This window comes from Mus caroli, chromosome 11, assembly GCF_900094665.2.
Source record: "Mus caroli chromosome 11, CAROLI_EIJ_v1.1, whole genome shotgun sequence".
Lineage (NCBI taxonomy): Eukaryota > Metazoa > Chordata > Mammalia > Rodentia > Muridae > Mus > Mus caroli.
Window position 1 is genome coordinate 19426281 of NC_034580.1, and position 22077 is coordinate 19448357.

The 22077-nt window shown below is 38.6% G+C and overlaps 1 protein-coding gene across 8 annotated transcripts in view; it reads right to left on the minus strand.

Annotated features, from left to right (window-relative positions):
• Kiaa1841 (KIAA1841 ortholog) overlaps positions 1-22077 on the minus strand; it is a 67616-nt gene that overhangs the window by 29037 nt on the left and 16502 nt on the right. For all 8 annotated transcript variants that reach the window (XM_021177241.2, XM_021177240.1, XM_029483707.1 and 5 more), the window contains 8 exons: positions 21900-21958; positions 19865-20025; positions 16659-16745; positions 16444-16554; positions 13686-13809; positions 11479-11631; positions 2768-2910; positions 749-848 (listed from right to left, as the gene is read on the minus strand). In XM_021177241.2, coding sequence (XP_021032900.1) covers positions 749-848; positions 2768-2910; positions 11479-11631; positions 13686-13809; positions 16444-16554; positions 16659-16745; positions 19865-20025; positions 21900-21958 — 938 coding nt within the window. The remainder of the gene's footprint in view (positions 1-748; positions 849-2767; positions 2911-11478; positions 11632-13685; positions 13810-16443; positions 16555-16658; positions 16746-19864; positions 20026-21899; positions 21959-22077) is intronic.

A 22077-nucleotide genomic window follows, 5' to 3' on the forward strand; every position in this document is an offset into this window, starting at 1 on the left:
GACTGGAGGCCCCAGGGAGTTTAGAGGTCAGGTCGGGTGGATGTAAGGGCATCCATGTGGAGACAGGGTGGGGTGGGGAGGAGGTGTGAGATGTGGAGCAGTCAGATGGTGGATGGGTGTGGGGGGGGCAGGAATGGAATATGGAGTGTAAAAAATAAATTAAAAATAAAATTAAAAAAATAAAGTAAATCTACAAAAAAAAAGAAAAATGAAACACATTCCATACCAAAATATTATAGAACAAGAAGGGAACAAAATATGCACTTACATTTTCTTCATTTCTCAATTCATTATTTGTCTATAATAGAAGGCCTAGAGGGTAGATCTCCTCACGAATGGTTGTGAGCCACCATGTGGTTGATGTGGTTGCTAGGATTTGAACTCAGGAACTTTGGAAGTCTTAACTGCTGAGCCATTTTGCCAGCCCAAGTTTATATATATATATATATATATATATATGTATATATATGTATATATATGTATATATGTATATATATGTATATATGTATATATATACACACACACACACACATATATATATATATAAAACTTTATCCGTTATTAATTCACTGAAGTCATATATTATATTACTTATCACTCTTTATAATTTTATTCACTCAGCATACTATTGTACTATGATTGGATAATCAGTTCAATTTCAATGTAAACATATTAGGTATCTAATATGTTATAAAGATAAAATGTCATCAATAGTTTCATATATACATTATATTGAAAAGTTACTCACAGCATTGAGCTCCCCAGTTTTGGAGCCCCACGGTGTATTTGGTTCCAGTAAAATTTCATATTCCAGGCCTTTTTCATCACAGGAGCCAACCCCAGGATCACTTAGATGAAAACGACATTTTTACAGAGAGACAGTCAATTTCTTAACAATTTACAGGAGGGGCTAAAGCGCTTGCTACTCTTGTGGAGGAGACCCTATGCCTTACAGCCACCTGTCACTTATGGAAATGTGACACCCTTTCTGGCTTCCCTAGGCACTGCACAAACAGTGCTTTTATACACGTGGACTACTTTGCTACTGCAAATATTTCTTACAGCTTGTTTTGTTGTTGTTGTTTCGTTTTTGTTTTGTTTTGTTTTGAGAAAGGGTCTGTGTAGCCCTGGCCATCCTGGAACTCACTCTGTAGACCAGGCTGGCCCCAAACTCTGAGATTAGTTGCCTCTGCCTCTTATGTTGCTCTCATCTCTTCCTATGGCTGGCAATATTTACACTTTTAATATGTTTGGTAATTACTTACCCTGGCAGATCTCCCATAAGAGGCACACTGTTACATTAGAAAATCCCTTTCTGCCGGGTAGTAGATGGAAAAATGCTGGTGTACTGGTCTGGCTCTCTATAGCCTCTTTTTTGTTTTGTTTTGTTTTATTTTGTTTGTTTTTCGAGATAGGGTTTCTCTGTGTAGCCCTTGCTATCTTTGAACTCACTCTGTAGACCAGGCTGGCCTCAAACTCAGAAATCCGCCTGCCTCTGTCTCCCAAGTGCTGGGATTAAAGGCGTGCTGAAGCCTCTTTATAGAGTCCTTTAGCTTGTTGCAGGTACAAACCCACAAAAGTGATCACAAAATGACTGAATTTAAGAGTTCCAATGATCCAGCTGCAAATCTTCCCAATTTGTGTCAATCAAGTATTTAACAAGTTCTTGGCTCTGGGATAGCTCACTGGTGGAAGACTTGTTCAGTGTGCTTGAGGCCCAAGGTCTAATCCCCACGATGATGGTGTGAGACCAGGTTAGGGTGGTGGTGGTGGTGGGGTTAAGAAAAGTGGGGAAAGAAATCAACATTTTCAAAAATTGGGTTTAAGATCTCAAAATTTTTCGGGCTTGGTGGTACATGCCTTTAATCCCAGCACTCGGGAGGCAGAGGCAGGAGGATTTCTGAGTTCGAGGCCAGCCTGGTCTACAAAGTGAGTTCCAGGATAGCCAGAGCTATACAGAGAAACCCTGTCTCGAAAAACCAAAAAAAAAAAAAAAGTCAAAAATTTTAGTTTCTAAGTTCTTTTTGTTAAGTTTTCCCACACCTTGGACTTCCTGTATTTTATATTTTATCTGTCAGATAAATCTGTTTGTTTTGGGTGTAAAGCATCATGATTTCAGTGAAACTTTCTTTCCCTCCCACCGACACCCTCTGTGCTGATACTTTTATGTCAACTTAACACAAGCTAGAGTCATCTGAGAGGAGGGAACTTCAATTAAAAAAAAAAAAATGCCTTCATAAGATCTGCTGCAGCCAAGCCCTGAGGACATTTTCTTAGTGATTAATGGTAGAGGGCCCAGCCCATTGTGTGCACAGCCATCCCTGGGCTGGTGGTCCTGTGCTCTGTGAGAAGGAAGGCTGAGCAAGCCATGATGAATGAGCCAGTAAGCAGCGCTCTTCCAAAGCCTCTGCATCAGCTCCTGCCTACAGACTCTTCCCCTGCTTGAGTTCCTGTCTTGGCTTTCTTCAGTGATGGACTACAATGTAGAAGTGTGAGCCAAATAAATAAATCCTTTCCTCCCCAGTTTGTTTTGGCTCATGTTGTTTCATCCCAGAAATAGAAACCCTAATTAATACTGGGATCAAATCAGGTCTTTGTACATGATAATCAGCTATTGTACCACCAAGCTATATTCCCCAGTCCAGCACTCTGAAACTGTAAGTATCTGAGGACTGTCAATACTGATATGAGAAAACACTTGGAGACAGTGGATCATGAAATGGAAAGCACTGAATAAAGCTGAAAAGCTAGTGTTCTTTTTCCTCACCTAACTGCATCTTTTAAAAAAGGCACAGCAATGACGTCTTTGTGCTTGTGCAGATCTTCCAGTATTTTAGCAGGTGGACAAGAAGGCGAATCATTTTCTCCTTGATCATGAAGAACCACCATGTGGTCCCTCACCTTACAGCCCTGTCGGACATAAGAGACGCTGTTAGAGGTAGGTTCATTATAAAAACAGTCTTTAAAGAGATGCAGTGGCCACTCATAAATGGGACACCCACATTAATATGTCACATATACACACCAAAGCTCAGGGAACAGTAAGAAAAGGAGGGGGAAATGTAAGACAGGGAGAAAAAGTACTGTGAGATGCTGTTTTCTGGGCATGGCATGAATACTGCACTCAGGAACTCACTCTGTGTTTAGTGATGAATAAGAATGGCCCCCATAGGCTCATATGTTTGAATGCTCAGTTATCAGGAAATGGCACTACTTGGGAAGGATTAGGAGGAATGGCCTTGTTAAAGAAAGTGTGTCACTAGGGGTGAGCTTTGAGGTTTCAAAAGCCAAAGCCAGGCCCAGTCAGTCAGTCAGTCAGTCAGTCAGTCAGTCCCTCCCACCCCCACCACACACACACTGCTGCCTACAGATCCAGATGTAGAACACTCAGCTCCTTCTCCAGCACCATGTTCCTGCTATGATGATAATGGACTGAACCTCTGAAACTGTAAGCAAGCTCAATTAAATGCTTTCCTTTATAAGAGTTGCCTTGGTCATGGTGTCTGTTCACAGCAGAACACTGACAAAGACACTTTGTGAGACTAAGCCAATCTAAATTGTGGCACAGACAGGGTAGATGATTTCAGGCTTTACTTCTTACTGAAGAGCTACTGGCGGTTGATAATTCCTAGGGGAGGGGGAATCACTGATCTTGAAGAATGTGGCCACTGGTAGGAGTCCCATGCTCCACTGGGTGGCTATACACTCATGCATGTATGGGGAATACTAACTAAACTGAGAGGTTTATACAAAAAAGGAAGAAAAAAACCCCATGAACTTAGGAGGGGAACATGTTGAGGACATATGAGGAGAGCTGGAGGGGAGAAGTAAAGGATGATATGATCATATTATATACCCATATTAAATTCTTAAGAATAAAAACATTATAGATCATATTTATCTCTTTTTAGTCAACATATTTTATACTTTTTCCCTAGAGAAGAAAAATACAGAAAAGAAGTGGAAACATAAGTATACATCTGAACAAATACCTGAGATGATCATCATCCACATTAAGAAACAACATTGGCCAGACAGAGGCAGGTGGACTTCTGTGAGTTTGAGGTTAGCCTGGTCAATAGAGCCAGTTCCAGGAAAGCCAGGGGTACATGGGATAACCCTGTCTTAAAGAAAAAAACAAAATAACAACAAAAAGCAACAACATTGGGGGTCTGGATATGTGGTTGGGTGGTTAAGGCATGTGTACTGTTCTGGCAGAATGTCTTAGGATTTCACTGCTGTGAAGAGACACCATGACTATGGCGACCCTTATAAATGACAACATTTAACTGGGTCTGCCTTACAGTTTCAGAGGTTTAGTCTACTATCATGGCAGGAAGCATGGCAGTGTGCAGACCATGGTGCTAGAGGAGCAGAGAGCTCTACATCTTGATCTGCAGGCACCAAAAAGGAATTGTGTTCCACACTGGGCAGAGCTTGAGCTTATGTAGGAGCACTCAAAGCCTGCCTCCACAGTGACACACTTCCTCCAACAAGGCCACACCTCCTAACAGTACCACTCATGAATCTATGGAGGCCACACCTATTCAAACCACCACACAGAGGAATAGAGTTCAACTACTAGCACACACATCAGGAAGCTCAGAACCACGTATAAAACTCCAGCTCCAGATGACCCAACACCGCTGGCCTCTGTGTCCCTGCATGTACATGTTCATATATAAACTCAGACATATGCCTATAATTAACAAGAAACAACACTGAGGTGGAGAGTACTCAAGTCACTGCCTGATGACTCTGACCCCTGGGATCACCTGGTGGAGAGAGAGAGACCCACTCCTGCAAGCTGTCCTCTGACCTCCACAGACACTCTGTGGCACATGTGTCCTCAAAAATGTAATAATCATTTAAAAAATGAAACAATATGCCTGTAACACTTCCTGCTTCCATTCCATCTTATTTAACTGCTTCCTTTTTCTCAAAAGATGACCCTCTGTCACATATTCCAATTCTGATAGTCACTTCTTTCTTTTATTCTTTTGCCTCTTGTAGGTTTATGCCTAGACACTAAAGTTTAGTTTTGCCTTGTTTTCTTTAACTTTATGTATTTATAATTAAACAATGTTACCGCATGTAATTGTAATATTTGCTTTAATGTACAGCATTCCACTGTATGACTATTTATCTTTTCTTTCCCTAAGAGAGGGTCTTTTTATGCAGACCTAGCTGTCTTGGAATTCACTATGTAGACTAGGGTGGCCTCTCAAACTCAGAGATATGAGTGCCTCTGCCTCCTGAGTTCTGAGATTAAAGGTGGGACCCACCATCCCTGGGGTACTTGTGCACCTTAAGGTACAGCTTTAGGACAGACATGGAGCTGTGGTGAGGAAGGGAAACTTATTTAGTCAACGAGGTCATCTGAATCAACCATGGTGATCAATGAGGTGACACTTCACAGCCAGATGACTCTCACATCTGTGCATGGCTTAATCTTAGTGCATATTAGATTCCTTTCATCCTCTCATGAAATTTAAAATTCCAATGTTCACACCATTAAAAAAAATTAGTGATTCGCCTGATAAGATTATATATGTGTCAAACAGGTAAAGGTACTTGCTGTAAAGCCTGATGACTTGAGTTTGATTCCTGGTAGCCACATGATGAAAGAGAGCACTGACTGCTGCCAAATTGTCATCTGAATTGACAAGTATGCCATGGCAATAGTGCCCCCATCCCTCTAACATTTAAAAATGTTAGTGATCAAGGAGTCTAATATATAGTAATACTCAGATATCACATCAAGGTTTATATGTTAGGATGTTCACTGTGATACTGTAATACTGTAACCAATTTGGAAACAACGTAGATGTTCTTCCCTAGGAGAATGATTAAATATATTATGATATATGTCAAATAAAATGACACAAAAAGATAACCCAAGTGAGCTACTGCATGAAAAGGAAAATTAAAGAATACTGTAAGGGGTAAGAATACAGTTTAGTTGTAGAGTACTTGCCTAATGTGTGAGGCTCTAAGTCAAGTCATAGTACTACAAAAAATAAAAAAAACCTTTTTGGACAGGGGATGTAGCTCAGTTGATAGAACGCTTGTCTAGTGTACACAGAAAACTTGGATTCTTCCCTCAGTATTATATAAACCAAGGGTGCTGGCACAGGCCTGTAATCCCAGCACTCTGGAAACAGAAGCAAACAGATCACACATTCAAGATCATTTTTGGCTACTGTACTGGCTAGTTTTGTGTCATCTTGACACAGCTGGAGTTATCACAGAAAAAGGAGCTTCAGTTGAGGAAATGCCTCCATGAGATCCAACTGTGGGGTATTTTCTCAATTAGTGGTCACAAGGGGAAAGGCCCCTTGTGGGTGGGACCATCTCTGGGCTGGTAATCTTGGTTCTATAAAAGAGCAGGCTGAGCAAGCCAGGGGAAGCAAGCCAGTAAAGAATATCCCTCCATGGCCTCTGCATCAGCTCTTTCTTTCTGACCTGCTTGAGTTCCAGTCCTGACTTCCTCTGGTGATGAACAGCAGTATGGAAGTGTAAGCCGAATAAACTCTTTCCTCCCCAACTTGCTTCTTGGTCATGATGTTTGTGCAGGAATAGAAACCCTGACTAAGACAGTTACCTCTCAAGTTGGAGGCATTCTGGAATATATGAGAACCTGTGTTTAAAAGGGGGCTGAAGAGATGGCTCAGCTGTTAAGAGCACTTGTTTCTCTTGCAAAAGATCCAAGTTCAGGAGTGGTACAGCTGGGTCCTCAGGTAGTACTATGTCCAATTTTCTAAGGAACTGCCAGACTGATTTCCAGAGTGGTTATACCAGCTTGCAATCCTACTAGCAATGGAGAAGTGTTCCTTTCTTCACATCCTTGCCAGTATCTGCTGTCACCTGAGTTTTTAAACTTAGCCATTCTAATTGGTGTTTCTAATCTCAGGGTTGTTTTGATTTGCATTTCCCTGATGATTAAGGATGTTGAACATTTCTTTAAGTGCTTCTCAAGCATTTGCTTTTCCTCAGTTGAGAATTCTTTGTTTAGCTCTGTACCCCATTTTAATAGGGTTATTTGGTTATTCTCTGGTGTCTAACATCTTGAGTTCTTGGTATATATTGGATATTAGTCCTCTATCGGATGTAGAGTTGGTAAGATCTTTTCCCAATCTGTTGGTTGCCGTTTTGTCCTATTGACAGTGTCCTTTGCCTAATAGAAGCTTTGCAATTTTAAGAAAAGATTTATTTATTTTATGTATATGAGTACACTTTAGCTGTACAGATGGTTGTGAGAAATCATGTGGTTGCTGGGAATTGAACTCAAGACCTGTGCTCGCTCTAACCCCTGCTCGCTCTGGCCCAAAGATTTATTTATTATTATATGTAAGTACACTGTAGCTGCCTTCAGATGCACCAGAAGAGGGCGCAAGATCTCATTACAGATGGTTGTGAGCCACCATGTGGTTGCTAGGACTTGAACTCAGGACCTTTGGAAGAGCAGTCAGTGCTATTAACCGCTGAGCCATCTCTCCAGCCCAAAGCTTTGCAATTTTATGAGGTCCCATTTCTCGATTCTTGGATTTTAGAGCATAAGCCATTGGTGTTCTGTTCAGGAAATTTTCCACTGTGCCCATGTGTTAGAGGCTCTTCCCCACTTTCTCTTCTATTAGATTCACTGTATCTGGTTTTATGTGGAGGTCCTTGATCCACTTGGACTTGAGCTTTGTAAAGGAGATAAGAATGGGTCAATTTGCATTCTTCTACCTGCTGACCGCCAGTTGAACCAGCACCATCTGTTGAAAATTCTGTGTTTTTCCCACTGGATGGTTTTAGATCCTTTGTCAAAGATCAAGTGACCATAGGTGTGTGGGTTCATTTCTGGGTCATCAATTGTGTTCCACTGATCTACCTGCCTGCCCCTGTACCAATACCATGCATGCTCCAACATATAACAAGGACACGTGCTCCACTATGTTCATAGCAACCATATTTATAATAGACAGAAGCTGAAAAGAACCCAGATATCCTTCAACAGAGGAATGGATACAGAAAATGTGGTACATTTACACAATAGAGTACTACTCAACTATTAAAAACAATGAATTCATGAAATTCACAGGCAAATGGATGGGATTAGTAAATATCATCCTGAGAGAAAGAAAGGCCATCCAGAGACTGCCCCACCTGGGGACCCATACCATATACAGACACCAAACCCAGACACTATTGTGGATGTCAAGAAGTGCGTGCTGACAGGAGCTCTTTCAGAGCCTGGCAAATACAGAGGCAGATGCTTGCAGCCAACCATTCGACTGAGCATAGGGTCCTCAAGGAGGAGTTAGAGAAAGAATTGAAGGAGCTGAAGGGGTTTGCAACCCATAGGAAGAACAACAATATCAACTAACCAGATCCCCCAGAGCTTCCAGGAACTCAATCACCAACCAAAGAGTACACAAGGAAGGACTCATGGCTCCAAGCTGCATATGTAGCAGAGGATGGCCTTGTCGGATATCAGTGGGAGAATAGGCCCTTGGTCTAGGGAAGGCTCAATGCCCCAGTGTAGGGGAATGCCAGGGTAGGGAGGCAAGAGTAGGTGGGCAGGTGGGTGAGCACCATCATAGGACGGAGAGGGGGTTTCTGGAGGGGAAACCAGGAAAGGGAATAACATTTGAAATGTAAATAAAATATCCAAGGGAGGGGGGAAGATCAAAGTTCAGTTCTCAGAAGCCAAAAGGTGGTTTAAGACCATCCACAACTCAGTTTCAGAAGATCTGATGCCCTCTTTTGACCTTCATGGGTACCAGGACACGCATGGTGCACAGGCATATATGCAGGCAAAACATGCTTACACATACATAAATAAATCTTTAAAAAAAAAGAAGAGTAGCATGGAGTATACCATATCCAGCACCAAAGTCAACTAACCAACCAAAAAACCCTACCAATAATTTGTGCCTAAAATGTATTTGTTTCTGAAGATAGGGTCCTGTTCTATAGCCCAGGCTAGACTGAAATTCACCATGAAGTTCAGGTTAGTCCTGAACTTGTTGAAACCTTCCCACTTTAGCCTCCCGAATGCTAGTATTACAGGTGTGAGTCAATATGCCTGACTCACATAATTCTTGGAAAGAAAGGAAAAGGAGAAAAGTAGAGAAAAGAAAGGAAAAGAGAGGAGAGAGGAGAGGAGAGGAGAGGAGAGGAAAGGGGAGGAAAGGGGAGGAAAGGGGAGGAAAGGGGAGGAAAGGGGAGGAAAGGGGAGGAAAGGGGAGGAAAGGGGAGGAAAGGGGAGGAAAGGAAAAGATCCGGAGCACATGGTAGCAGAGACCATGGAAGTAGGGAGCAGGCTGGAGCTGGCTCAGGACTATGTTGCCTTTAGCTTTGACCAACCAAACTTCTGTTTGCAGCACACTAAGGTGAATGCAGAGAACATGTGACTGTTGAGTGTTCACCCTGAATTGGGAGATCATACTTTCAGAGCAAGGTCCAAGAATGGAGTCATGTAAGGAGAATTCTGAGTGCTTGTTAGAAAACTACAAGAGTCTTTTTTTTTTTTAAAGATTTATTTTATGTATGTGAGGTACACTATCTGTACAGATGGTTGTGAGCCTTCATGTAGTTGTTGGGAAGTATTTTTTTTCATTTTTTAATTGGATATTTTCTTTATTTACATTTCAAATGTTATCCTCTTTCCTAGTTTCCCCTCCGAAAATCCCCTATCCTCTACCCACTTCCCCTGCTCCCCAACACACCCACTCCCACTTCCTGGCCCAGGCATTCTCCTATCCTGGGGCATAGAACCTACACAGGACCAAGGGCCTCTCCTCCCATTGATGACCGACTAGACCATCCTCTGCTACATATGCAGCTAGAGCCAGGAGTCCCTCAGTATATTTTCTTTGATTGGTGGTTTAGTCCCAGGGAACTCTGGGGGTACTGGTTAGTTCATATTGTTATTCCTCCTAGGGGGTTGCAAACACCTTCAGATCCTTCAGTACTTTTCTAGCTCCTTTATTGGGGACCCTGTGCTCCATCAATATCCATTTCTCTGTTGAGGGACACCTGGGTTCTTTCCAGCGTCTTGCTATTATAAATAAGGCTGCTATGAACATAGCAGAACATGTATCCTTATTACAAGTTGGAGCATCTTCTGGGTATATGCCCATGAGTGGTATTGCTGGATCTTATGGTAGAACTATGTCCAATTTTCTAAGGAATCGCCAGACTGATTTCCAGAGTGGTTGTACCAGCTTGCAGTTCCACCAGCAATGGAGGAGTGTTCCTCTTTCTCCTCATCCTCACCAGTATCTGCTGTCACTTGAGTTTTTGATCTTAGACATTTGATTCTGACAGGTGTGAGGTGGAATCTCAGGTTTGTTTTGATTTGCATTTCCCCGATGATTAAGGATGTTGAACATTTTTTTTTTAACATGCTTCTCAGCCATTCGGTATTCCTTAGTTGAGAATTCTTTGTTTAGCGCTGTACCCCATTTTTTAACAGGGTTATTTGGTTTTCTGGAGTTCAACTTCTTAAGTTCTTTATATATATTGGATATTAGCCCCTATTGGATTTAGGATTGGTAAATGTCTTTTCCCAATCTGTTGGTTGCCCTTTTGTCTTATTTACAGTGCCCTTTGCCATACAGAAGCTTTGCAATTTTATGAGGTCCCATTTGTCAATTCTTGATCTTACAGCACAAGCCATTGCTGTTATGTTCAGGAATTTTTCCCCTGTGCCCATATCTTCAAGGCTCTTTCCCATTTTCTCCTCTATAAGTTTCAGTGTCTCTAGTTTTATGTGGAGTTCCTTGATCCACTTAGACTTGAGCTTTGTACAAGGAGATAAGAATGGATCAATTTGCATTCTTCTACATGCTAACCACCAGTTGATCCAGCATCATTTGTTGAAAATGCTGTCTTGTTTCCACTGGATAATTTTAGCTCCTTTGTTAAAGATCAAGTGGCCATAGGTGTATGGGTTCATTTCTGGATCTTCAATTCTATTCCATTGATCTGCCTGTCTGTCATTGTACCAGTACTATGCAGTTTTTATCACAATTGCTCTGTAGCAAAGCTTGAGGTCAGGCATGGTGATTCCACCAGAGGTTCTTTTATCATTGAGAATAAAAAAAGAGAGTGTGGAGGGATGAGTGGATGTACAATCTGTGAAATCATCAGAGTGACTAAAAATAAAAAAGGCTTGAAAGCAAACTATTAACCAAGTAGGAAGTGGTGGAAAGAGATTTCTCTGTCTCTCTTTACTTCTCTGTGTGCCCACTGTAGTTTCCTATGTGGATGTAGTCAGAACTATTAAAACCTACCTTTAGCTCCTCTGGCAGAAATAACTAGGTTCAGAGGGTAATTAATAACAATAAAAACCATGAAGGTGTGAGGGAGGTATTAGGTATTAGGAGGAGCTAAAGGGAGACAGTGGTGCGTGGGAATGACCAACATATGTATAGACATGAAACTTACAAAGAGTCAAAGATTAAAACAAGCAAATAAACAACTTACCTTTGTGAGCTGAGTAGGATCAAATCGAAGAACCTTCTGGTTACAGCAGGGATAAATTCCAGTGCCCACAGTGTTTAGTGAATTAACTGTGCTAGAATAAACTACCACTTCTGAGTGATACTGACAATGTGAGAACTCAATACAGAGAAAAGCCTGTGTAAAAGAAACATGTAAAAATCAACAATTATCCCCACAATGAAATACATTTCAAAATGCTTTTCTGAAGAGTGTGTACTGCATATTTCATTCTATGAAATGTACAGAAACAGCTCTTTTATAGAAGTTCCAAATAATGAGCACTTGCCAGGGTTTGAGGCGAGAACAGTTTGTGGGGGTACATGCACGTGAGGCTCTTTCTGAGGTGACAGGGAAATGCTGAAACTGGATGGTGTGCAGTAAGTGGTAACAACCGTGGGAATTCACTAAAATTAATGAACTATATAATAATGAATCTTATAGCATAGAATTATACCCCAAAAAGTTTACAAAGAACAAAACCAAACCTGCTGTACTAAAAACGCAGATGAGTAAAATTGATCTTAGTATAAACAGCTAATTAAAACTTAGCAATAATTTTAAGAATTCTGGTGAAATATAAAATAATTTCATTTCACTTGGTTATTCCTTGACTTTTGTGATGGTAAATATTTAGAATCAGTATTAATAAAAACTGTGGCCTACCTTCCAGTCATTGAAGACAATAACTTGCTATGGTATGGTTATGGGATAGGTTTTAAATACACATGTAAGTTCATAAAAAACTTAAGGCAAAATCAAAATTAACAATTAGTTTAACAACAAAGACAAATATCAAAACATGTTAACAAGACATGTAACAACTACAATGCTCACACACAGACAGCTAAGAAGTGAAAAGGGAGCCAGGACCTTCACAGAGTGATAACTGAGTTTATTATCCTACTGTTCTAATTGTAGGCAGCCATTCAAGAGGTCTAAAAGCCCATGCTTATGTGAAAACCTGTATGAAAATATTTATAGCAGTGGCTTCACAATGACTCCAAACTAGAATCACTGCAGATGTCTGTCAGCTGGAGAATTGTTAAACATACTGTATAACCCATACAACAGAAGGCTACGTAACCAATAAAAGGAAACAAATAGATTCATGCAACATACTTAAATTTCAAATTCATTCTATTGACTAAAAGACTCTCCACTCAAGTAGTTAATACTGTATGATTCTATCCATATGACTTTCAGGAAAGAGAGAAACTACAGACATGTTTAACAGTGACTGTCAGCCATCAAGAAGGAGCTGGTTTAAAAAAGAGCACAGGGACCCAATACTGGAAATGCTCTACGCCCCCATGGTAGTAACATCAATGTATGCGGCAACCTCACAAAATAAGTTAACAGTTCTTTCTATAAGATGTACTTCAATAAATCTAGTGTTAAAAAATTTTGGAACACAAGGAACACAGTGAGTAGGATTTACATACAGTCTGGCATTCCAAACTTTGACGGTTTTGATAAACTGTTCTTCCTTCTTTTTACTGAAAATCAAGGGAGTAAAAAATCTAAAGGGAGCGTGTTCATATGATTTTTATGTAGAAAACTTTGGATTTATGTAAGATTAATTAGGAATGACTGTGAATCTGTAAAATGTTATAAGTTCTTTCAAGAATTAACATACTTGTGCTTTTGCTAAAAATTCAAATTATTAAAACCATGAAAAAGGCTGGGAATACAGGTCAGTGGTACAACCTGGGGTCCAAACTTAGAGCCCATGCTAGTATGGGGGTCAGGCAGAGAACAAAGTGTTTTAGAAAGTGCAATTGTCACTAAGCTGCTATGTGTGGTGATACACACCTGTAATAGCAGCACTAGGGAGGCTGACACAGAGGGTCATAAGCTCAAGGCCAGCACAGGCTACACGGACACCTTGTCTCAAAAATCAAAACAACAGAAGGTTCAAAGGTGATCATGAATTTCTAAGGGAATTTATGGCCCAACTGAGAAATAGTTTGGCTGGAAATAAGAGCAATAAACACACACACACACACACACACACACACACACACACCTTGGAAAAAATGGATTAGATAACAAAGACTCTGCTGCTTTCCTGAACATACTTGTTTCAGCAATAAGCATAAGAAAGAAGAAAGGGAAAAATGGCAAAAGAACTAAAGGCAGATACAAACAATGCAGTACCATTCTCACCACTAAGTTCTTCAAAACCTCACCTGGTAACACCTCGAACAAGTCAGCCAGTTGACTGTGCCCCACAAACGCCAATAAACATCTCTCCAAGATTTTAATTCTTCAAAAAGACTATTCAAATATTCATGTACATCCCAGGTTTTATCTCTGGAGAGAAAGCCTCAATTATTACAAGTGAGAAATACAGTCTCTTTTAACCCAATGTTTTGGCATTTGTGGCTCATTTTCACGAATATTCTTCAAGTGATATGTGTGGTATGGACTACACAGAAAAACAGGTTCAATTTCATTTGGACATTAACTTTGTGGGCAACAGAAGAAAGTATGAAAAGGTTGAATACATTCTTATTTTGTTGAACTGAAATATTTTTAATTAAGTAGTTTGACCAGTAGTTAAGAATCATGATATGCTTGTTAAACGAGACCTTTACATCATTTCACTCTACTTTTAAAAACTGTTTATTGTATATGAATGTGAGTTTACACGCATGCATGTGCCACACTGTGTGTGTGTGTGCAGAAGCTCATACATAGGCCACAGGACATCAATTTGCTCTTTTACCATTGTAAAGAGACTCTCTTGCACAGTGTATGGAAACATCATCTGTCATTAAAATGCTGTTGGCCTATTAGCTTAGGCAGAAAATAGGAGGTGGGAGTTCTGGTACAGAGACAGCATTTCTGGGATAGAGTCAGGTGTGAGAGATTTGCCCTGAACTCTGAGGTAGCATGAAACTGAAGAGAAGTATTCATAAAATAGAACAAATGGGAAATGAGTTACGAGCTAGCAGAAACGAGCCAAAGATTTTGGCCTAGGCAATTGTTCATAATAATTCACTCTCAGAGTCATTATTTTGTGAACTTGGGTGCATGTGGGAAAGGCCACAGTTATACACCACGGGAGTTCCAGGGGTTAAATTCAGATAATTAGGCTTAGTGACAGGCACCTTTGCCTGACAAGTCATTTCATGAACTCTGAGGCCTCTACTTTAGCTGTACATGTTGCAGGGTTGTTGTTAGTGCTTCTAAATACTTCAATTATGTGATGGCTTATTACATTCTTTTTAAACAGTGTTTTCTAGTTTTGAGCATTATAGTATTATTAAATTCTGTATTTCTGTAATACTGTAGGTCTTCATTGTATACATTTTAACATTGAGCAAAGCTATAAACCACATTTTCCATGGTCATATATAATTGCAGTGTTTATCTGAGTCAGGTTATCTATTTATAGATATGTATGTATGTACGTATGTATGTACGTATGTATGTCAGATTCTTACGAGATAGTCCAGGCTGGCCTGGAATTTGCTACACAGCTCAGTGGGCTCTCAAAAAATAAGATTCCAATGTCTGAGCCTATGGAATGCTGGAATCACAGGGGTGGGCTACCACATCCAGCTTCTTTCTAAGATTCCATTTGAAACTTTTGCTATTTTTGTGTATAGTTCAGTAAATAATGATGTGTAAATATGTTATACAAGCTACATAGGCACATCTGTCTTAATTTTTTAAAAGTTAAGATAGGATTGCACTCTATAGCCCACATTTGCCTTGAACCAGGAATAACTCTTCCCAATGCTGAAATTATAGGAGCTGAGACACTATGCTTGGCTTTAAAGACAATGTGTTTATTTAAAACATATTGTTTCCTTTACTTTTTATTTTATGCATAAGTATTTTGTCTGCATGTATGTCTGTACCAGATTTGTGCAGTGCCCAAAGAGGTCAGAAGAGGGCATCAGATGTTCTAGAACTGGAGTTAACAGAGGGTTGTGAGCTGCCATGTGGGTGCTAGGAATTGAACCTGGGTCCTCTGGAAGAGCAGTTAGTGCTCTTAACTGACTAAAAGACAGTTTGTAAAATGTTTGTATCAACTGTTGTCTTGTAGAAGAATTAGTAGAACAACAAAAATAGATGTTGAAGTTAATGTCAATTTACTTTTTCCACATACTATTAATAATAGTTATTGCTGTCAAAATTCATATATATACACACACATACACACACACACACATATATATACACACACATACACACACACATATATATATATACATACATATATATATATATGAATGATTCCATGTGCCTATAAGTAGTAAAAATTCAGCAATTACTTATTGAGAGAAATATGAAATATTTTAAAGTTAACTATGGTATTAATACTAACATCAAATTAAGGGTTGTCTTGTATTTGTTTTTTAATCTTTTTTTAAAGTTTATCTTTTAAAAATGATTTATTTTCATTTGTATGTCCATTGGTGTTCAGCCTGCACCTCTGTCTGTGTGAGGTGTTGTATTCCCTAGACCATGAGTTGCAGAAAGTTGTGAGCTGCCGCATGTGTGCTGAGGATTGAACCCCAGTCCTCTGGATAATAAAATGTTAGTGATAAATCACTTCAATGGTACTGGCCAGAATATTTTAAGACTAATATAGAGTAATTTGTAACACTATGAAGTTTTAGGACATTATGAAACTCACCCAGTAAATACAATGTTGCCTTTACAATAACTTTGTTTTGAAAGCACGTTCTTCTAAGTCAAAGTTAGAATTAAGCTCAGATGCTGTCCTATTGCTTATAGAAGTAGTTAGTTATACAGTATGTGTGTGGTGGAGCCTGCATATAATTCTGACACTTGGAGGTAGGAAAACATTAAGTTCAAAGTTAGTTCAGATTATATAGCAAACAAGACTTTGTCTCTATAAGCCAGAAAATTATGTCTCTATAAATAGTTTTGAAATTCATACACAAAAACTGTATTTAATCTTTACCGCACCTTATGTGGATGTAGATAATATTTCCATGTCGGTCCACATTGATTTTTCCAGGGATGCAAGGAATTCTTCTTTCTGTTTCTCTGGTTAAAAGTTTCTTACACAAACAGCATCTATAACAAAAAGGAAATGCTAAAAAAAAAAACACTCAAGAAAAGAATTTAATGTAGCAAGTAATATAGCTATATGATATAGCATACCAAGAAAAACATGTTACCGATAGAGTGTTGCTGCAGTGTTTCGAGAGTCTGGATTGGCGTACTCAGGGTCAAACAGTCTTTCAATCTTCTTACAGAACAGCTTACTATTAAACAAAGGACCGATAAATTACAGAACAGCTTACTATTAAACAAATGACCGATAAATTACAAAACAGCTTACTATTAAACAAATGACCAATAAATTACATGTCTACAGTTAGCATCTTAAAGCTAGTGGTCCCCCTCCTTCTTCCCTATCTTCCGTTCTTTCTTCCTCTTTTCCTTCCATGTATGTGTATGTGTGTATGTGTGTGTGTGTGTGTTACACAGTGCCAGGTGCACCTACTTACCTTAATGGTACATCAAACAAAAATCAAATAGAAGTAATGAAATATGGTTAATAATTATAAGCTCATAAGGTTTACATTGTGTTTTCAAATAATGCTAGGTACAGTATTAAGAAATAAATGGTAAATGGTGACTACTTATTAAGCATAATATAACTGAGCTTCAAGTCTCCTACACATGTCCTTCCTGTTACCATTTCCCTTTGTATAACTTTTGTTGGTCTTAAAGGCCACATATGAATTTTGAATTCCATTCCCATTTTCAAGTATGTTCTTAGGTAATTTCATTACTTATCATTCCCTTAAGGGCTGAATTCTTAGATAATCCTATTCATTATCAATTTCTCTTTTAATGGACCATCCTGATTAGCACATTAAAAAAAATCTAGTACCATCTTTAAAAAACTCCTCTCAGGAGCCCATTTACCCTAACAATCTGCCAATCTCTTTTTCTAAGCAACCATTCAGAGCAAACATCTGGACACCTTCTATACCCAGGGAGCCTGTCTCCTCCTCTGTGCATGAGCTGTGCTCCACGCTTGTCAGTCACGTTCCCCTTTCAGAACTCACTTTGATCTTACCTTCCTTTCTAGTCTACTGGCTTTTTAAAGTGCCCCTGATTGCTACTTTTCTGTCAAACAAACCTTTAACTAATGAGTAGCCTTTGTTAATACTCTCTTGGTAACAGAAAATAAATTAGAATAGCATTTATAATAGCAGTGGGAAATTAAATACCTAGGGATAAGTATGTAGAAAGTTATATTGTGTTCGCTAGCCATAAGATTTGGTGTCATTAAGATTCTAAAACCATGGCCGGAGAGATGGTGCATCCTGCTCATGCTCATCTGACCCCAGTTCGGATGCCAGTGTTCTTTCTGGGTGGCTCATAACTCCTATAACTTGGGGCAGGGGATGTGATGCCATCTTTTGGTTTCTGTAGGCATTGGCACACAAGTATGCACAACACACATGCACTTTTTCAAAAAGATTCTAAAATCAATCCAAACTGATCTATAGGTTTATTAATTTCTAGTTCCAAGTGGTTTGCATGTGTGTGAAAAATAGAAAATGAGCAAGTCAATTATAAAATCTGTGGGGCAATGCAAGGAACCTAAAATGACGAGGTAGTAACCTTGAGGATAAATCTGGAGAATTTGGCTTACTAAATACTGAAATTCCTGTAACACTGCCTTAATTTAGACTAGCTGCTACTGAGCTGGAGAGATGGCGTAGCAGTGAAGAGTGTATACTCTTCCTACAAAGGACCTGAGTTTGGTTCTAGCATGCATGCTGGGCAATTTATGAGAGCTTTATCACAGCTCCAGGGGGATCGAATGCCCCTAACTTCCACAGGCACTTGGACTCATGTGCACCCTCCAGGCAGAGGAAAAGACACAAATAAAAATAATAAAAAGTAAATCTTTTAGAGTCAGTACGATTAACTGAAGAATGAGTAAATTAACATTTTGTTATGAATGAAATGGTCACAGAAACAGATCTTATCCAGTCACCCGACTAGGGGTGATGACACTGTAATTTCTTCAATAAAGGTCTTTCAAATATATGATGTTCCATCAACTAGAAATGTATTTGAAAATGAGCCTTCACTTTCCACTTCATCCTATACAAAAAAATTAATTCAGAGTGAAGAATAGAAACAGCAGATATCTGTCTTACCTTAGGTAGGCAATTATTTTTCGAACATGCCACAAAAAGTACTGACTGGTCTTCTGCTGGAAATCTCACCCAGGCTCACTATTTCAAACCTCACCTATTCTTAAATCTCTATGTTAACAACAACGCTGACCTCACTTAAATTCTAGATGAACATATCTGACTGGTCACCTGCCATTCCACCCAGATGTTCAAGAAGTACACTAATTTCGTAAGAGCTAAAGTTGCCTCTTGGTTCACCTCACTGCATCTTCCTCTTCCTCCTGTTCCTGCTCCTCCTCTTCTTCCTCTATTTCCTCTTTCTCCTCCCAGTCTTTCCTTTCTGCATTACTGGCTGCTCAGGTTGAAAACTTAGTAAGTATCATGCATCCTCTCTTTTCTTTCACTATCCCTTCACAAATCTATCAAATCTTTTACATTATGTAATTGAACTCAGTGGCTGCTTCAATGAATCTACCCTAATCCAAACCCATAGGTTTCCACCAAGCTGCTACCTTTGCCTCTTGGCACATCTCTTTGCTTCTCTTACCTTTACCTCATGTTTTCTACACAGCAACCTAAATCTCTTAATAAAACAAGACAAACAAACAAAAACAACTCTGCTTATGTCAAATCTAGCATAAGGTATATTCTCCTTACTCTGACTTCAATGGCCCCTGCAGACATGGTTATTACAGGTCTCATATCCTCCACTTTGCCCCCTTATAATGATGTCTTAAATCTTAACACAGCTCATTACCACCGTATATTCATATGTTCATTATACAAACGAGCTACCAAAGTGGTTCAGCAGATAGAGGTAACTGCCACCAACCGTGACTTCCTGAATTTGACCCTAGGAATGCACATTGTGGAAGGAGAAAACTGGTAAGTGGTTTCCTAACGTCCACATGTGCTCTGGCACGCACATACACACTACACATCACACACCATACACACCACACACACATACACACACAGACCACACACACACACACACACACACACACACACACACACACCACACTACACATCACACTCACACTAAAATCAAATGTAATAAAAAATTTTAATCATTAATATTTACCATAAGCTTTTGGTTTATTTAAAAGTAAAATAGAAATATATTGTTCATAGATTTTTAAAACAGAAATTTCACTAAAATTAAGTATAAATAGACTTAATAAAATATAACAGTTTAAAATTAAAGTTTACAGAATTACCTCCTAAACTTATCTTTTTTGTCTTTTAAGTCATCAATTTCATTGTGTGTGAACAGATCAGCTATGCGTGTAAGAAGGTTTGCATTGATGCAGTTCATGTTGCATGGAGCAGCTACTATGGCATTCATATTTTTATGGCAATATTGAATACATTGTTCAACCTGAAAACACAAAATAAAAAAATTATTTTGAAAATAGTAATACAAATGATATTGACAGAGTAGTACCTTCCAAACAAAATTAATGGAAAGTCCAACCCATATATATAGAGTCAGTAACTGGGTTTTGCCAATTTTGTTGATGTAGACTGTTAAATAGGTAAAATTTAAAAACACACATAGCTAAATTATTTCTAATTCATTTTACTTAAAACAATAATGTATTTTGAATGACTGTAGAAGGTATAAATCTTAATCTGTATACTACAACTCATACTCAAATGATTTCCATTTTTTTACCTGATTTTCATTTTATGGACACTGATATTTTACCAACATGTGTATCTGTGAGGATATCTTGTAATTATACAGTTGTGAATGCTGTGACTTGAACTCAGGTTCTTGGAAGAGCAGTCAGTGCTCTTAATCATTGAGCTGTCTTTCTAGCCCCTCAAATGTTTTCTTATAGTTAAACCTAGTTATTAAGTCTCATTCTTCTAGGTAAGAGAGTTAAAATTTCAGTCATTTAAGTATTTTCTCAGTCTGTTTTATCTGATCTCTCATTTTCTTCTTTTCTAACCTGAGGTGGATTTATTTAGACTAGAGTAGAGAGGGTAGTCTTGTATTTTGTCAAATACTGTGCTAACAGCATAAAAGTAATCTTTTAGGGCTTAGGCTTCCAATCTCAGTGTTTAAGGACTCTAAATTTTATTTCCTGTACTCCTTGCTTGAAGCCAATATAACCAGCTCCCTGAGGAGTATAAGGAATACGGTACCCAGTAAACTCCAAACAAACCAATAAGCTCATCTGCCAACACAGCGAAGTAGTATTCAGCGCTGTATAGTTTTATCAGGAACAAATGCCAAACATTTATTTAAATAATAACTATAAAATATCAGTCATGAAACATATGAAACCATTTGAATTCTAAAGATTTTTTTTTTTACTTTTTTAAAGATTTATTTATTATTATATCTAAGTACACTGTAGCTGTCTTCAGATGCACCAGAAGAAGATGTCAGATCTCATTATGGATGGTTGTGAGGCACCATGTGGTTGCTGAGATTTGAACTCAGAACCTTCGGAAGAGCAGTCGGTGCTCTTAACCACTGAGCCATCTCTCCAATCCTATTGTTTTGGTTTTATGGCATCAAGTTTGACTATGCATTCCATGCTGACCCAGATATTTATAAATAAAAAATAAATATATTTAATATTGTAGCTTGAAATAGATGTATATATATATATATATATATATATATATTATAGTTTTATATTTGATCAGCCATTCTTAAACAGTAGATTTGAACTATGATATAAACACAAAACTATACTGTTTAGTAGTTGGATATTTGTTTTTGGTTTATTGAACTATAAGTGAAAGACAGAATAAAACATGCCTAAAAAGCCAGTCAGTGGTGGCACATGGCTTTAATCCCAGCACTTGGGAGGCAGAGACAAGCAGATCTCTGAGGTGAATGCCAGCCTGGTCTATAGAGTGAATTCTAGGACAGCCAGGGCTATACACAAACACAAACACACACACACACAAACCTATCTCGAAAACAAACAAACAAGCAAACAGCAACAACAAAAGTCTAAAACAATATATTCCAATTAATTTTCCTTTTGTTAGTGTTAGAACAAAAATCTTGGGATAAAATTTATTGTTTAGTCTCAAATTATACAATGGTTGCTCCAATTATAGACATAACAGACAAAGTGATACCTAGTAGTCTTAACCCCTTCTCACCAGAACAAAGGATCGTTACAAAGGGTTCTGCTGAACTAACAACTATTTTGCTTTCTATGCATTTAAAGGGGGCAAAAGCACTAGGTCAATAAAGGGGCTTAAATGTTTAAAATGAATACTTACTAGTGAATCCATCTTCAAAAACTCTGACGAAATAAGGATTGAAATGACATTTCCTGGCTCTAATAAAAAGAAAGAACATGAAATTTCCTTTTGCTATTTAACTCAGTCTTCTCTTTTCATCTTAAAAGAGTATGTTACTTTAATAAAAATTGATATTCCTTGTTTATATCAGTTAACT